Genomic DNA, 16634 nt, shown 5'->3' with positions numbered 1-16634 from the left:
AACTCAGACTTCAAGGTAACAAACTGAGTCATATGAATATCTGGGAGAGCAATCTGGTAGAAAGAACTGCCAGTGCAAAAGCCCCTAGGTGGAAGTGTAGCCTTTTTATAGAACCACAAGAAGGCCAGTGAGATAGAGAGTAGGAGATTGGTGGAAGAAGTGGGGTATTTATTGCCAGGGACTTCTAAGCCATTAGGAAAACTTTGGCCTTTATTCTGAAAGCCATTAGAAGACTTTAAGATGAGGAGTGATGTCATATAATTTATAAATACACACCCACGAATCTATTTTTCTTTTCCTTTTTTTCTGACACTGGGTATTGAATCAAGGGCCTCATACAATCTAGGCACGTACTGAACTACATCCCCAGACTTTTTTTTTGGTGACAGGGTCTTACTTAATTGTCCAGGCTGAACTTGAATTTGTAGCCCCCCTGCCCCAGCCTCCTAAATACCTGGGATTACTGGTATGCAATACCACACCCAGCTAATTTCTTTCTTTTTAAAAGGACTTCTCTAGGACTGGTGTTGTGGCTCATTGGTAGAGCACTTGCCTAGCATGTGTGAGGCCCTGAGTTCGATTCTCAGCACCATATATAAATAAAATAAGAGTCCATCAACAACTGAAAAAAAGAACTTCACTAGTTCTGTGCTGTCCAGTATGGTAACCAGTAGCCACCCATGGCTATTTAAACTAAGGTGGATTTAATTTAAATTAAATTTAAAATTTGCTTTTTTAGTTTTACTGTGACCACATTCCCAAATACTCAGTAGCCACATGTGTCTAGTGGCAACCAAATTGAACCTTGTCAATATAGAACATTTCCATCATCGCAGAAAGTTCTGTTGGAATGTGCTGCTCTAGCCTGCTAAGGTTTGTGCTTTTTCTTTTGGTATGCAGTTCTTCTAGAATTCCCAGTTTCTTTAAAGGGGCAGTTAATCATTTTGTGTTTAATAAGTAAGGCCTAGATAAAGTAGTTATTGATTTTACCTAACTCAGATTTTTCAGGCCTTTAAAAAAAGGAAAATTACAGAACCTAAGCCCCGAGAGTGATTTTTACTTTTTTTCTTTCTGGTCCTGACTCCAATGTGTATATCCAACTTTCCTCCTCAGGTTTACTCAATCAGATCCATTTCAAGGATCTTGTGGAAAGTGTTAGGCAGTCATTTAGAACAGAAGGCACCATCTTAACAACTGGTCTATCATAGATTCCTGAAAGGTTCCAGTCTTACAAGATTCTTTTTTTTTCTTTTTTGCCAATTTTATTTCACAAAGATATTAAGTAAACTTTCTAAGCTTCTAGAATGTAGTTTTGAATAGGAAATAAATTTCTGGGAATATACTGTTCTGCCATGAAATTTGAATCTCTCGAATTCATTTTAAAACCAGTGTAATGATTTTGGCTTTGGGACTGGCTATGATACAAAGCCTCATTACTATTTCCAAAATAAATTAAATGATGAGTCTGTCTATAGATTGTTGACTGTATTGTGAAACTTGATTCTGCTTTGCTTCCCCAGAGAAAGCGGTTACCTATTTTGAAACCCCAGACCAGATTCTGGACAATGAAGATGATGTCCTTATCCACAAATCATCCTGCAAAACGTTCTGCCATTATGTAAATGCTATTAATACTGCACCCAGAAACATTGGGAAGGATGGCAAATTCCAGATTTTAGTTTGCCTTGGAACACGGTATACAAGCAGTTTTTTATTTTCCTTATGTTTGTTACATGTTGAACAGGAGTCCAGAAAGGGTTATATCAGATCACGCCACTCCCAGATCCTGAGTTTCTATCATTTCACCTTCTATTATGAGACTAATTTTCTGGGTACCCTCCTATTACTTCACTACTACCACCACATGAAGTAGCAACTGATCTTCCCATTCTGTAGGTGAGAAAATAGGAAATAAATGAAGCACAGATGAGTTAGCAAATTTTCCCAGTATTGCAGCAAGAAAGGAAAGCCAATTCACATCCAGTCCCACGCTTCCATCCAGACTCTCAACCTTTTCTTTGTACTGGCTCCAAAGATAAGTAAATAGATAATAAGTAGGTTGGTAGATAATTAGACACACCAGCCATACATGTATATTTACTGTGTAGACCTTATGTAATATACCACCATATTGCTATGAATAAAATAATATTGTGGAATTTTTTCTATATAAATGTCATCTTTTTTTTCTTTTTCTTTTTTTTGGGGGGGGGAGGGGGGTACCAGGGATTGAACTCAGGGGCACTCAACCACTGAGCCACATCACCAGTCCTATTTTGTATTTCATTTAGAGACAGGGTTTCACTGAGTTGCTTAATATTTCACCATTGCTGAGGCTGGCTTTGAACTCGGGATCCTCCTGCCTCAGCCTCCAGAGCTGCTGGGATTACAAACATGTGCCACGGCACCCAGCTCATCTTTTCTTTTAAGATTATCTCCTACCAGTTTATTCATTCATTCATTCATTCATTCATTTTTGCGATACTGAAACATTGAACCCACAGGTGCTCAAATACTGACCTACAATCCCTAGCCCTTTTTTATTTTTGAGAAAGGATCTCACTAAGTTACCAAGGTGGTCCTCAAACTTGCAGTCCTCCTAGTCTCAGCCTCCTGAGTTGATGGGATTACAAGTGTGCATCACCACACCCAGCTTCATACTCCTTGTTTATTGTAGTGATGAGAATCAAACTTGGCCTTGCATATGCTAGGTAAGTACTCTACCACTGAGGTCTACTCCCAGCCCTACCCTTTGTTTTTTGAAAATGACACATAGGAGCTGGGCATCATGGTGCAGGCCTGTAATTCCAGCAACTCTGGAGGTTGAGGCAGGAGGGTTGCAAGTACCTCGGCTAACCTAAGCAATTTAGCCAGATCCTCAGCAACTTAGAGAGGTTCTGTTTCAAAATTTTAAAAATAAATAAATAACAAAGGGCTGAGGATGTAGCTCAGTGGTAAAGTGGCCCTGGGTTCAATCCCCAGTGGAACTGTATACTCTGTTGTTTTAAAACAATTCTGAGAATTACCTTAAGAATCCTTTTATTTTGAAGTTATTGATATAATGTTTGTTTTCTCACAAACTTTGAAAGCCCCAAGAGAGTCAGAATGGCTATGATACAAAGCCTCATTACTATTTCCAAAATAAATTAAATGATTTATGAATCTTTCTATAGATGGTTGTGCTTGTCATAGAAAGGCATGTTGAGGATGCTCAGTGAAGATGTTCTAGGTACTTAGCAACAGATTGCCAGTGTCAGGTGTGATCAGAAACAATGAAGGAGACCCTGTCATAATGAAACAGCAGTTCAAAGAAGAAAGTTCTGTCTTTCTTAATAAAAGGGGACCAATTTCAACTTCTCTTAAAGTTTTTCTTGAGTATGATCTTTATCTCTGTACTGTTCTGATTTATCTCATCAGTACAAACCCTCTTCTGGGTTATAAAATCTACTTATGTTTTTCTATTTTGATCTTGTTCCTCAAGGTGAGTTTGTCGTTGTTATTTGTTTTTAAAGGAAATCCCTACTATTTAATGTAGTCTGTCTTCCTAAAAGGTCAATATATTCTGGCAGGCCTTGCCACAGAATATTACCCTTGTTTAAAAAAAAAAAAAGACATAGGAAATTACATTCCACCTCTTTTTTGGTTGTTGTTCTTGTGGTTGTTGTTGTTTGGTGGTGCTGGGGCCTTTTACATACTATGCAAGCACTTTTATCACTGTACCACGCTCCTAGGCCCCCTACCTCTTTTTATTATTATTATCATTTTATTTATTTATTTGTTTATTTATTTCAGTACTGGGATTAAACCCAGGTGGGCTCGACCATCAAGATACATCCCCAATCCTTTGTATTTTTTTATTTTGAAACAGGATCTAACTAAATTGCCCAGGCTGAACTTGAACTTGCTATCTTCCTGCCTCAGCATCCCATATAACTGGAATTACAGGCATCTGCCAACAAGCCCTGTCCCCTACCTTTTTTTTTTTTTTTTGCGGTGCTGGAGATTGAACCCAGGGCCTTGTGCTTGTAAGGCAAGAACTCTATCAGCTGAGCTACCCCCAGTGCCCCCCGACACACACACACCTCTTTTTAAAGGTGGTGAAAGCATGCTGGCTGCAGTGGTGCACACCTCAAAGCCAGCCTTAGCAACTTATTGAGGCCCTAAGCAACTTAATGAAAACATGTCTCAAAATAAAAATATAAAAAGGACTGGCTGTGTGGTTCAGTGGTAAAGTGCCCCGGAGTTTAATCCCTGGTACCAAAAAAAAAAGGTAAAATAAGAGAATTTCTTCAATATGCATAGACTTTTTGGTGTACTTTTAGAATCTGGTGGATTTTCCTAGTAGCTTTACACTCTGATTACAATCTTTTTATCAGTGAATCTCCACATTCTTGGTTTTGGCTTCCGCTCTGTTGACCTCAGAGCTTAGCTGGAGCTTGTACCATTCAGCCCCATACCTTCCCAGATGAAAACACCAGTATGTCTGTTGTTGTGCAGTGAGGCTCTCTCTTGGTGCTCAGGAATCATTTCTGTTTGGTCTGTAGAGATCACCTGCTGCCTCAGTGGATTCCATTGTTAGCTGAGTGTCCTGCCATCACTCGAATGTACGAGGAGAGTGCCCTTCTGCGAGACCGCATGACCGTCAACTCCCTCATCCGAATTCTGCAGACCATTCAGGACTTCACCATAGTCTTGGAAGGATCGCTCATCAAAGGAGTGGATGTGTAAACCAACTGTCCAGAAATTCTCAATCCAAACCTCTGACTTCTGAACCTTCCCCATCTGTGGGATAGACTTGGACTTGTCTGACAGTAGTGAGTCACTGCAGGGGGCACCCCAGCGTATGTCCCAATTTGAAGGATCTTCACTCTGCAGACAAGGCAAAATGCCGTATTGTAGTTCATTTGAACCTGGAATTTAGTATAAAATAGAATATTTTCATGTGTTAGATGTGTGTAAATATGCTATCTTCTTTAAGAAATTATATTACTCTAATAAGATACTTTTCTTAGATTGAATATTCCTGTGACTTAAAATAAGCAGTTTGAAAATGTTGGGGACTAGGGGGAAGAGTGGTGCTAGTCAGGAAGAAGCCAGTAAACTATGTAAATATGGTGCAACCCAGTTGGGCTTTTTTTTTTTTTTTTTTTTTTTTTTTTTTTTCTCCTGTAGGTATCACAAAGGAACCCAGAGGACATTGTATGTAGTAGCATCCATCCTGTGTTGACCCTTTGTATAGTGAATGTTTGCAGTTTTACCTACTGTGGGATAGTCCTCACTTGTATCTTTTAAGTTATAAACGGCTTTATGTATTTGAAGTGAGTCACTTTTCCAACCTTTTAGGGGAAAAAAAATTTAGTCCACACAAGGTAAAGATATAATTCAAGCATTTCCTTTTCTCTTTTATTTTTCCTGGTATTGGGGATTGAATCCAGGGGCACATTTCCTCTCATCCACATCCCCAACACTTTTTATTTTTTATTTGAGAAGTTCTTACTAAATTGTTGAGGCCAGTCTTGAAATTTTGTTCCTCCCGCCTCAGCCTCCTGAGTCCCTTGTATTACAGATATGCCCCCCGCCCCCACCCCTACCCAGTTAATTCAAGTATTTTAAATACCAGACCCCAGGAGCTTGACTGAACTGGAAAGAACACAGGAAGCCCTGAGAAGTGTGTTAAAATTATGGGATTATAACTTCTTTGCACTTTGGAAAGATTAGACTAGACTGACTTCATTCTTGGCATTTTTATTCTTGTTATTTGAGGTACTTTAGGGAGATATGAATTTCAAAGTGTTAGCCTCATAGTTATAAGAACTACAAATAGCAACTTGATTCCGCACTTTAATTTGGCCATCTAAATTTTGCAGTGGTCCTTTACCTCTTAAGGATAGCCAGCTCTGTTAGGTTCCAACCACCCCCCTCTGCATGCCCATCCCCCTTCAGGAAATGGAAGGAATGTCTAAGAAGGAGGAGGGCTCTGGGTGGCTTGGAATGTTTTTGTGAAAGTATTTGTTGACCATGATAATGCAAATAACAGAAGGGGAGAAAAAGAATGAACCCTTTCTGGGTGTTTCAGGGCAAGCTTTATGTTCCTTTGTAAGAAGGGGTAATAATGTAAAACAACTGGCCCAGAGAAGTTTGAAGCCACTGCAGCACAGGCTGACAAAATGGAAATGAAACAAGAAACAAGAGGCAGCAGTTTTGAAAGACCAGACTTGTAACTTTCCAATTCAATAGTTTATAAAGAAGTTAAGTAAACATACTGCTAGCTAGTTACCTTAAGTCTTCATCTTCTGGTAGGTCGCCTAATTCTAATTAGGGATTGGCACATTGTTAACAGTGAGTTTGCCTCAGCAGACCTCCAGGTTTTATTCCCAACTGTGGCTGCAAAGCCAAACCATGGCTTCTTAGGATCCTTGTGCAACCTGAAGGTCCTGGGCTGTAGCCAACAGTGTTGTTTCCCTTATTTCCTGGAGGAAGAAATTAGTGAAACAAGTGCCTCAACTTCCTTTATCAAACACTGTATGCAGCTAAGAAACAGCCCTTTTTTGGCATGTGGCTTTATACTTGAAGAACAGGGTCATTGGAGGCTTCACATGAAACCTATGCAAAAGGGCTTAAGAAGGTGGGTTCTGGGTGACCTGGGTAGACCAGAAGTTGGTTTACTTTAGACTGTATCTACAATGGCTTGGCTATCCTAGGGATACAGGAAGTCTGTTATTAAAGACATCCATAACCTGTTTCACCTGGTCTCCTACCTTAGTGATCAGAAACTATTGGTGACCCAATCCAGGGTTTTATTCTTGTTACCTTTTCCATAAGACCATGCTTCTGACCATTCTGAGCAACCAGAAACTTTATTAATATTTCTTTTGACATATTGCCCTTAAGTTATTAGAAATTATATCTGTTTACAAAACCAGTAATAAAGATGCATTTGGGGCCTGTGGATAAAAAAGTAGTACCAAAAGTAATGATATCTTATATACACATGCATACACACACAAATTATGGAAGTTAAGGATAAAGTTTCATCCCACTTTGTATAGTATAACTGTAACAAAATTACTATAATTCCAGCTTTTCAGGAAGTCGAGGCAGGAGAATGGCAAGTTTGAGGCCAGCCTGGGTGATTTAGCAAGTCCCTATCTCAGAAGAACAATAAATAAATAAAGGACTGGGGATATAGCTCAGTGGTTGAGTGTCCATGGACTCAGTCCCTGTTACCAAAGGAAAAAAGAAAGAAAATGAGAGAAGGGTGAGGGGAGAACCAGTTAAAATAACATACATCCTCTCAGCTAGGCCCTGTAGTCACCTCTGGCACCTGTGCTTGTCCCTGTGACACAGCCCCTCTGCACACATTTGGGCCACTTGTGGTCTACTTGAATGGCCCACAGCCCACTGTTTTGACTAGACCAGTGGATAGCCTTTCAGAATAAATTAATAATAAGGAACAGCATAAAGTCCCTAGGATCCAAGTTTGATGAATAAAAAGAATGCTTCAGCTAATGAAGTCATCTAGTACAATTATAAAGAAATAAAAGTCTTACGGCTTATGACTATCTCTGAGTTAATCCCAAAACGTTTTGAGCATACCAGTGAGCAGAACCTTTTCACATGGACTTTTTGGGGGTTTTCTGTACGAGAGATTTAACTCAGAGCTACTTACTTTACTACCAAGCTACATCCCCAGGACTTTTTTTATTTTTTATTTTAAGGCAGGATCTCACTAAGTTGTTCAAAACTGAGCTAAATTGTTTGAGATCCTCCTGCCTCAGCCCCTGGAATTGCTGGGATTACAGGCGTGCTCCACTGCTCCCACTCACCTGACTTTTGGAAGGACCATAACCACTTAGAGATATCCTTTGTGCTATGTTAATTTTTTTTTAATATGTTTAATTGTAGATGGACACAATACCGTTATTTTACTTATGTGGTGCTGAGGACTGAACCTAGTACCTCACGTGTGCTAGGCAAGTACTCTACCACTGAGCTACAACTGCAGCCCAGCTATGTTAATTTTTAAAATTAGTATATTGCTTTAGAATCATACCATAAAGTAAATAAAAATAAATTTTCTATTTGTCCTTTTCCCTCCAAATAAATTAGAAGTCAACGCCTGGGGCCATAATTAAGATTTTCACATAACAATGGCTTTGGAAGAAATTGTTTAAAACTTAAATTGCCATGACTGAGGACATACCTCAGTGTTAGAGCACTTGCCTAGCAGGCTTGAGGCCCTGGGTTCAGTCCCCAGTACAGCAGAAGAAGTGGCGCTCAGCATGAGGTGGCTTGAAACACAGCTCTAGCTTGGAAAAGTGAGCTGCCCAGAATGGAAGCCTCCCAACCCTTGCCTCAGCCCGTTTCCCACTGGGAAGAAAAATGTGGTAGAGGAGACCTGACATTTGCAAAGGTTTGGCTTTCCCTCTAAATTGTTTTTCATATTTTTTTAGTTGTAGATGGACACAATACCTGTATTTTATTTATTTATTTGGTGAGGATCAAACCCAGGGCCTCACTCATGCTGGGCACTGTACCACTGAGCCTTAGCTGTAGCTCCTCCCTCTAAATTTTATTATAAACTTTCAAAACTTTTTTTTTGGTAACTGGTTGTTTACACTAACGTGGCTTTTTTCTTTTTTTCCTCTCTTTTTTATCATTTTAACAAACTTCTGTCACACTATATAAATGATGTAGGGAAAAAACTGAATTCTTCATACTTCCTTTTTTGGCAGCAAAGCATTATATGCAAATGTTAGTGAAAGGAGAGGTTAAGATTATATATGACAACTTATGTGTAGTATATGTTGACGCCCTAAGGTATTTTGAAACATGAGGCAAGAGTTGAGGACCTCAAATTCCCAGGGAAATATTTATTTGTTAGCTTTGGGAGTGTAGCTCTTCATAATGAAATATCTTCTGCTAAGAATTATGTTTTGTTTTCTTTTAATAGATTTTTTTATTTAGGGAACTAAGTATTTTCTGTCAGGTTTACAGAAATTAGTCTATCCTTTTCACAATGTTGAGAGGACAATCTAAACCTTAGCTACTTATGTTTCAGTATTAACACAACTTCATTGATTGAGAATGGATCTTGAACTCTCAACTTTATTATAAAGTGAGTTCTATTTGGAAGTTGTATGTGTCTTTTGAATCCCTGTAGAAGAATTTATTCCATTACAAAGGATAACAAGCTACTGTGTTCCTTATTTCTATTAAAATGGGTTTATAAATCTGTTGTATGAAACTGAATTCCAAGCTTTTTGAAAAGACTGCCTTGCAGTGTGATCTAGAGTCCAAGGAGGTGGACTGGGGATGTGGCTCAATGGTGAGTGCCCCTGAGTTCAATCCCTGGAACATTGCCCCCCTGCCCCCCGCCCCTCAAAAAAATGTCCAGGGTGGGACTGGGATGCAACTCAGTGGTACAGCACTGTGCTACCTAGCATGCACAAGGCCCCAGCTTCAATCCCACTGAAAAAGAAAAAGAATTCAAGGGGAACTTCACCCTCCCAAACTTACTAGAGCTGATTACCTGTTAAGGAAGAGGTAAAAATTGGCTTCAAAAGGCATCATATTGAGGTATTAATGCCAGAGTGAAAAAAGTTCATCAAATAAAATTTTTCCTTTGGGGGTCCCACACATCCTTAGGTTATGTAGGAGGGAATCATGCTTGGTCCAATTACCTGAATGTACTTGGGCTTTGGACCCAATCTTTATTCTAAACACAAAATATGGTTGACAGTAGAGAGGTATATTAAGGAGATTCTGTTGTCAATCAAATGGGGGAGTAGAACAGAAAAATTCCTGTGTTACACTTGAGCCATGTATAAATGTACCCTGTGTCTTTTTTTTAAATTAGCATTTCTGCATTTAAATTATATTGTTTCCCTTTGTATTGTTAACAAAGTGTATCAAGAACTGGATATTTCTTTATTTCTCATCTGAACAAAATATAACACTTAAAAAAGTATTGTGATATTAAGCACTTTAACATATCAGGCAAACTGACGTGGGTTTTTCAGATTTTGAAGTACATTTAAATATGACTTTTCATGCTTTGTTCTTTACAAATAAAACTGTGGGGTTGATACTTTGTTTTGCTTCATCATTGGAGAATCTTACTAAATGCTTCCTAGGGCAAAAGACTTCAAAAATAAAAATAATCAAAACCATTATATAGTTTAAAAAAAAAAAAAAACCTGCTGGACACCTGGTTATCCAGAATGAGTAGGGAGAAAAACCATATAGAAAAATCAAGTCTTGAGGGGGAAATGTCATATTAAGGCCTTCAACTGATTGCACCCACCTTGTGGAGAATAACCTGCTGTTAACACACAAGACTGAGGCTGGAGGCAGGTAAGCAGACCTCAGATCAGCAACTCCTTTATTCTGCAGAGGAATCAGTCAGTCAAACACCTAATGTGGTTCATTTTGCGGGTAGAAAATGGCTGGGGGGCTAAAGAAAGGATCTGGATTTTATAGGCTTCATTTAGGGTGGGACAAGAGGGTAGTTCCTAGGCTTCATTGTATTGGGATCAACTGACACGTTGGGTGGGAGATCAGGTGTGAGTTTCTTGTATTCCTTCCTTCTGGCTGAGGCCTGGACTTTTAAATGACAAAAGCTTCAATTTTACCCCAGACAAGGTGGGTGGGGGAACAGCTGCAGATAGGGGACTTATTCTATATATCCTTCACCTCCTTTACTTGAAATTTCAAGTCCACCTCCCCCCAGTACTATAGACTGAACCCAGGGGTGCTCTATCAATAAGCTACATCCCTAGCCCTTTTTATTTGGAGACTGGAACTCAGGTCCAGGCTGGCCTTGAATTTGCAATCTTCTTGCTTCAGCCTCCCAAACTGCTGGGATTACAGCAATTGCCTGGCAAGTTCACCAATTTAAATGTTTGTGTCACCCAGATAAAACCCAGCTTGGCAGGCCATGATGGTACATGTCTATAATCCTAGCAATTTGGGAGAAGAGGCAGGAGGATTGAAAGTTCGAGACCAGTCTCTACAGTTTATTTATTTTTTATTCTTCTTAGTTATACATGACAGTATAAGTCATTTTGATATCATTATACAGGCATGAAATATATCTTATTCTAATTAGGCAGCCTTTGCAATTTAGCAAGGCCCCCAGCAATTTAGTGAGACCCTGTTTCATAATTCTGGGAAAAAAACAAATCTGGGGATATCGCTCTGTGGTAAAGCACCACTGGATTCAAGCCCCAGTACCTCCCCCAAAAGTAAATAAATAAAAAACAGTTTCTAAACATCCAGAATAAATGTTTGACCCAATATCTGGGGATCCTGGTCTAGTCAAGTTGACATGTAAAATTATTGTAAGCAATAGCAAATTGAAATAATGGAGGATTTTTACTTTGTTATCAAGTAATAAAGAATATAAGAAGAGCATGTATAGGGAGCAACCACTAACCTAAAGGCTGAGGCAAAGCCATCTAGAAGAGGTCTTTCCTCTCAGGTTGAGCCAAATTTTATTAGGTCATAACTATGGCTCAGTAGATGACAAAGTTTATTGAAATGTTGCATCAGAGAGACTTGTTTGGCATTTGCCCTCAATACCTAGGAAGTATCCAAGGAGTGGTGACATACTCTAGAATTTTCTGGGAAACCACTGGAGGGAATTCCAGAGAGGAGAAGTCCAAGGAAAGGTGCTATATCCAGCAGGGATGGGGGGTGGAGGGATGGCTGGAGATGTAGCCCTGTGGTAAAGCATTTGCCTGTGGTGCCTGAGGCCCTGAGTTCAATCAGCACCACCAAAAAAAAAAAAAAAACAAACAAACAAAAAAAACCAGGGTACTGGATGAGGCTGGCTATTCAATATCACAAGAGCCAGAAATTGCCTGCTGCAGGAGCCTATGGAAGGCAGAATACCAGCAGCAGGAAGAGAAACTCCCTCCACTGCCTTTTTTTTTTTTGGTGTGTGTGTGTGTGTGCTGGGGATTAAACCCAGGGCCTTGTGCATTCTAGGCAAGCACTCTACCAACTAAGCAATATCCTCAGCCCTTTTTTTTTTTTTTTTTTTTTTTAGATGGCCACAATACCTTTGTTTTATTTATTTTTATGTGGTGCTGAGGATTAAACCCAGTCTCACATGTGCTTGGCAAGTGCTCTGCCCACTGAGCCACAACCCCAGCCCTTCCTCTAGTGCCTTTTCAGTGCATTCTTCTGACGCCAGCTGGCAAACAGAAATGTTTACGACAGGGTCTAGCTCCCTTATTTCTAAGCAGGAAGTGAAGAGTAGACTTTAGACCTGAGACATGATCAATTGATAATGCCAAAAATGGGTTAGTTGTGTACAATTATGAAGGAAACAAGGAAAGGAAGAAGAAAAACGCATGAGGTAAAGATGAGAAGCTAAGATAAATGTCTCCCAAAGTTATGAGGCAGTGGCTTAGGTTACAGACATTACTATGTTTCTTTTAATTTTGTCCAGATGTATATGATTTTCATCCTTTAAAATATTAATTAATTGCAGTTAAAATGAGGACACTTTTGCCATCTAATGGACAAGACCACAATAATAGCAATGGAAATGGTGAAGTGTTGAGTTCTGGGTGTGTCTTGAAACTGGAGCCGTAGAGTTTTCTGAGGGATTGTGGAGGATAAGCAACAAAAGTCAAGAATGAATCCAAGAGCCGGACAGTGGCACAGGCCTGTAATCTCAGTGAATTGGAAGACTGAGGCAGGACTCAGAAACTTAGATCCTGCCTCGAAATAAAATGAAAATGACTGGCAATGGTAGAGCCTCCTTGGGTTCAATCCCCAGTACTTAAAAATAATAAATAAACAAAGGATGGAAGGAAGAAAAGAGGGCTGAGATATGGCTCAGCAGTAGTGCACTTGTCTAGCATGAACAAAACCCCAAATTCAATCTCTAGCACCACAAAAAGAAAGGAAAAGACCACTTTGTAGGGCAAAGACAAATGTTGACAATGACATGTCAACCTAATATTTTTTATAATTCTTCTGATTCTTTATCCTGACATGCACTATACTTTGATTAAAATAGATACTGTAACCTAGATGGAGCAATTAATCTGGGCTGCAAAGTCTAAAAATAAGTCACTCAAATTAGAACTTGCATGTGGACTAAATGTTCCCTATTCTCCAATATAATATAATCCTGAGGTCTATCATTTAATTACTTATAGTTCATGCTCTTAAATGTCTCAAACCTTCCTGAAGCCAGGCATAGAGTTATACATCTGTAGTCCCAGCTACCCTGGAGGCTAAGGTAGGAGGATCAATTGAGCACAGAAGTTTTATACCAGCCCCCACCAAAAAACAAACACCAAAAACCTTTTTCTGGATTTCTCACTTACATTCTATTTGAAAATAGCAGAGCTTCAAATACACACGGGATGGAGAGAACCTGAATAGAATCAATAACAAATAGACAAGTAGGGTGGGGCAGCACATGCTTATAATCCCAGCAGCTTGGGAGGTTGAGGCAGGAAGATTGCAAATTCGAGGTCAGCCTTAGCAAATTAGCAATGCCTTAACCAGCTGAGCAAGACCCTGCCTCAATGTTTTTCTAAAAAAAGACTAGGGATGTGTTTTAGTGGTTAAGCAATCCTGGGTTTAGTCCCTGGCACCTCCCCGACTAAAAAAAAAAAAAAAAGATTCTCAATTATAGGATAGTTCATCCATTTCTGAATATTTGCATAACTGATAAAGCAAATAGAGAATCAGTCAAGACAGAAAATTTGAACTTTGCGATCAGCTGACTTGACCTAATTGATATTTACAGAGTATTCCACCCAATAATAGCAAAATATACATTTCCTTTGAGGTACTCAAGTAACATTTACCAAGATTGACTATTTTTGATCAAAAAACAAGGTAAATAAATGTAAAATGATGCAAAGTATGTTCTCTAGTTACAAGGAGATTTAATTAATATTCAATAACAAATCAGGCATGGGTACATTCCTGTAGTCCAAGCTATTTGGGAAGCTGAGGCAGGAGAATCACATGAGCCAGGAGTTCAACCCCAGCCTTGGTAACAGCGAGACCCTGTCAAATCAATAACAAATATATCTGAAAACAGTATATTTGTTATTGTTTGGAAATGAGTAATATACATGTGTCAAAATGTGAATCAAGAGTAAAATGATAAGTTATTTTGAACTGAATAAAAGCAAAGTACATCATAATTTGAGGAGTGCATCTAAATCAACCTTCAAGGAGATATTAATAACAGCAAATACCCACATTAAAAGGAAAATGTCTTGGGCTGCAGAGATAGCTCAGTTGGTAGCGTGCTTGTATCGCAAGCACTTAAGGCCCTGGGTTCAATCCTCAGCACCACAAAAAAAAAAAAAAAAAAAAAAGAAAATGTCTTAAAGAGCTTTTATATATTCTTTTTCTTGTGGTATTGAGGATTTAACTGAGGAGCATTCTACTGCCAAGCTACACCCTGCCATTTTTATTTTTACTTTGAGACAGGGTCTTGCTAAGTGACTGAGGCTGGCCTCAACTTGCTATCTTCCTGCCTCAGCCTCCTGAGTTGCTAGGATTACAGGCATATGCCACTGTGCCTGGCTTAAGAGCTTCTATCTTAATAAACTAGAAGAAAATTGGAAAGATTGGCACATAAATCAATGAAATAGAAAATAAGAGAAAATCAGCAAAACAATAATGTGGTTCTTTATGAAAATCAATAAAATTGATAAGCCTCTACCCAGGCTGATTGGGGGAAAGAGATAAGACACAAATTACCAGCATGAAAAATGAAAAAAGTGACATAACTACGGACACTAATGGTATTATAAGGAATAGAGGAACAATTTTTTATAATGTAAATTCCATAATTTACATGAATCAGGTGTTTCTTAAAGTCATAAACTACCAAATCTCACTTAAAAAGAAGTAGATAGCTGGATCCTGGTTATAAGATGAGACACCTGGAAACATAAGAGGTGAAGAAATGCATTCCCAAGTCACACAGCCAATTAAGTAGTAAAACTAAGATTAGAACTCAGGTTTCCTGCCTCCCAAGATTATTAAAATGAGTCTGGCCCAGTTCCAGATTGATTAGCAACAGATTGAACTAGAGTTAACTTAAAAATTGTCATTTTGTGTTTTTTTCTTTTGAAATGCTAATGTGCTTAATATTTTTCCTTTATAACTTTGTTTTAGTCCTGTGGAATTCTATTTAACACATATAAAACTGGTGAAACCAAAATAATCAAAAATGTTTAAAAGAATTAAGTATTAAGATTCCCACCCTTCTGCAGGTAGATGACTAATACATTTTTTAAATCAAATGATCAATCCTGCCAAAATCTATAATAATAATTTGAGGCCCATTTAGTATCAACTAAAACATCCACATACTTTGAATACTTTGAAAAGGAGATTAAAATAATAAACCTTAGCCAGTGGAGAAAAAAAGAGTCTGAAAAAGCAAACCCCTAATAATTCCTTCCTTCTTTTTCTTCCTTCCTCCCTCCCTCTCTCTCCTTCCTCCCTCCCTCCCTCCCTTCCCTCCCTCCCTCCCTCCCTCCCTCCCTCCCTCCTTCCTTCCTTCCTTCCTTCCTTCCTTCCTTCCTTCCTTCCTTCCTTCCTTCCTTCCTTCCTTCCTTCCACCAGGAATTGAACCCAGGGATGCTTAATCACTAAGCCACATCCCCAGCCTTTTTAGTTTTTAATTTTGAGACAGGGTCTAAGTTGCTTAAGACCTCACTAAATTGCTAGGGCTGTCTTTGAATTTGTGATCCTCCTGGCTCAGCCTCCTGAGTTGCTGGGATTACAGGTATGTTCCTCCACACCCAGTTCCTAATAACTTTTTAAAGCAAATCATTGGATAGCAAGTTGTGGTAAAATTAAATATTAAGCCAGGTGCAGTGGTGCATGCCTGTAATCCCAGTGGCTCAGGAGGCTGAGGCAGGAGGATCAAGAGTTCAAAGCCAGTTTCAGCAATTTAGTGAAGCCCTAAGTAACTCAGTGAGACCTTGTCTCTAAATAAAATATAAAAAAGGGCTGGGGACGTGGCTCCATGGTTAAGTGCTCCTGGATTCAATCTCCAGTCCACAAAAAAAAAAAAAAAAATTTGTTTTTTTCTTTAAACTGGGCATGGTGGTACCCATCTGTAATCCCAGCTACCAGAGAGGCAAAGTGAGACAGGAAGATCACAAGCTTGAGGTCAGCCTGGCCAATTTATTGAAATCCCCTCTCAAAGTAAAAAGGGCTTGGAATATAGGTCAGTGATGGAGTAACTCTGCAGCATATTCAAGTCCTAAATCCAAATCCCTGTACCATTAATTAAAAAAATAAATCCTAGAGTAGATTATTATGATGTTGTTATTATTATTTTGCAGTGCTGGGGATTGAACCCAGGGCCTTGTGCTTGTGAGGCTAGCACTCTACCAACTGAGCTATATCCCTAGCCCTAGAGGAGATTATTGAGAGGTCCTGGCTTACTTCCATGGCTACATGAATGTAGCCCCGGAGCAAACTGAAGAATAAATAAATGGGCTGAAGAATAAGCACAGGATGGGCTGAGCGTGGTGACACACACCTGTAATTCTAGTGACTTGAGAGGCTGAAGCAGGAGGATCAAATTCAAGGCTAGTCTTAGCAATTTAGGGAGACCCTAAGCAACTTAG

General features: G+C 39.1%; 1 protein-coding gene across 6 annotated transcripts in view; it reads left to right on the top strand.

The window, feature by feature from the left end:
• DENND5B (DENN domain containing 5B) overlaps window positions 1–10093 on the top strand; it is a 187915-nt gene extending 177822 nt beyond the window's left edge. For all 6 annotated transcript variants that reach the window (XM_079139280.1, XM_079139276.1, XM_079139277.1 and 3 more), the window contains 2 exons: window positions 1521–1695; window positions 4545–10093. In XM_079139280.1, the coding sequence (XP_078995406.1) occupies window positions 1521–1695; window positions 4545–4728 (359 nt within the window). In that variant the 3' untranslated portion in view covers window positions 4729–10093. The remainder of the gene's footprint in view (window positions 1–1520; window positions 1696–4544) is intronic.
• The last annotated feature ends 6541 nt before the right edge of the window (window positions 10094–16634 follow it).

This window comes from Sciurus vulgaris (assembly GCF_902686455.1).
Source record: "Sciurus vulgaris genome assembly, chromosome: 5".
Classification (NCBI taxonomy): Eukaryota; Metazoa; Chordata; class Mammalia; order Rodentia; family Sciuridae; genus Sciurus; species Sciurus vulgaris.
Note: the sequence above shows the minus strand (reverse complement) of the source record. Positions and strands in the feature narration are given on the sequence as shown.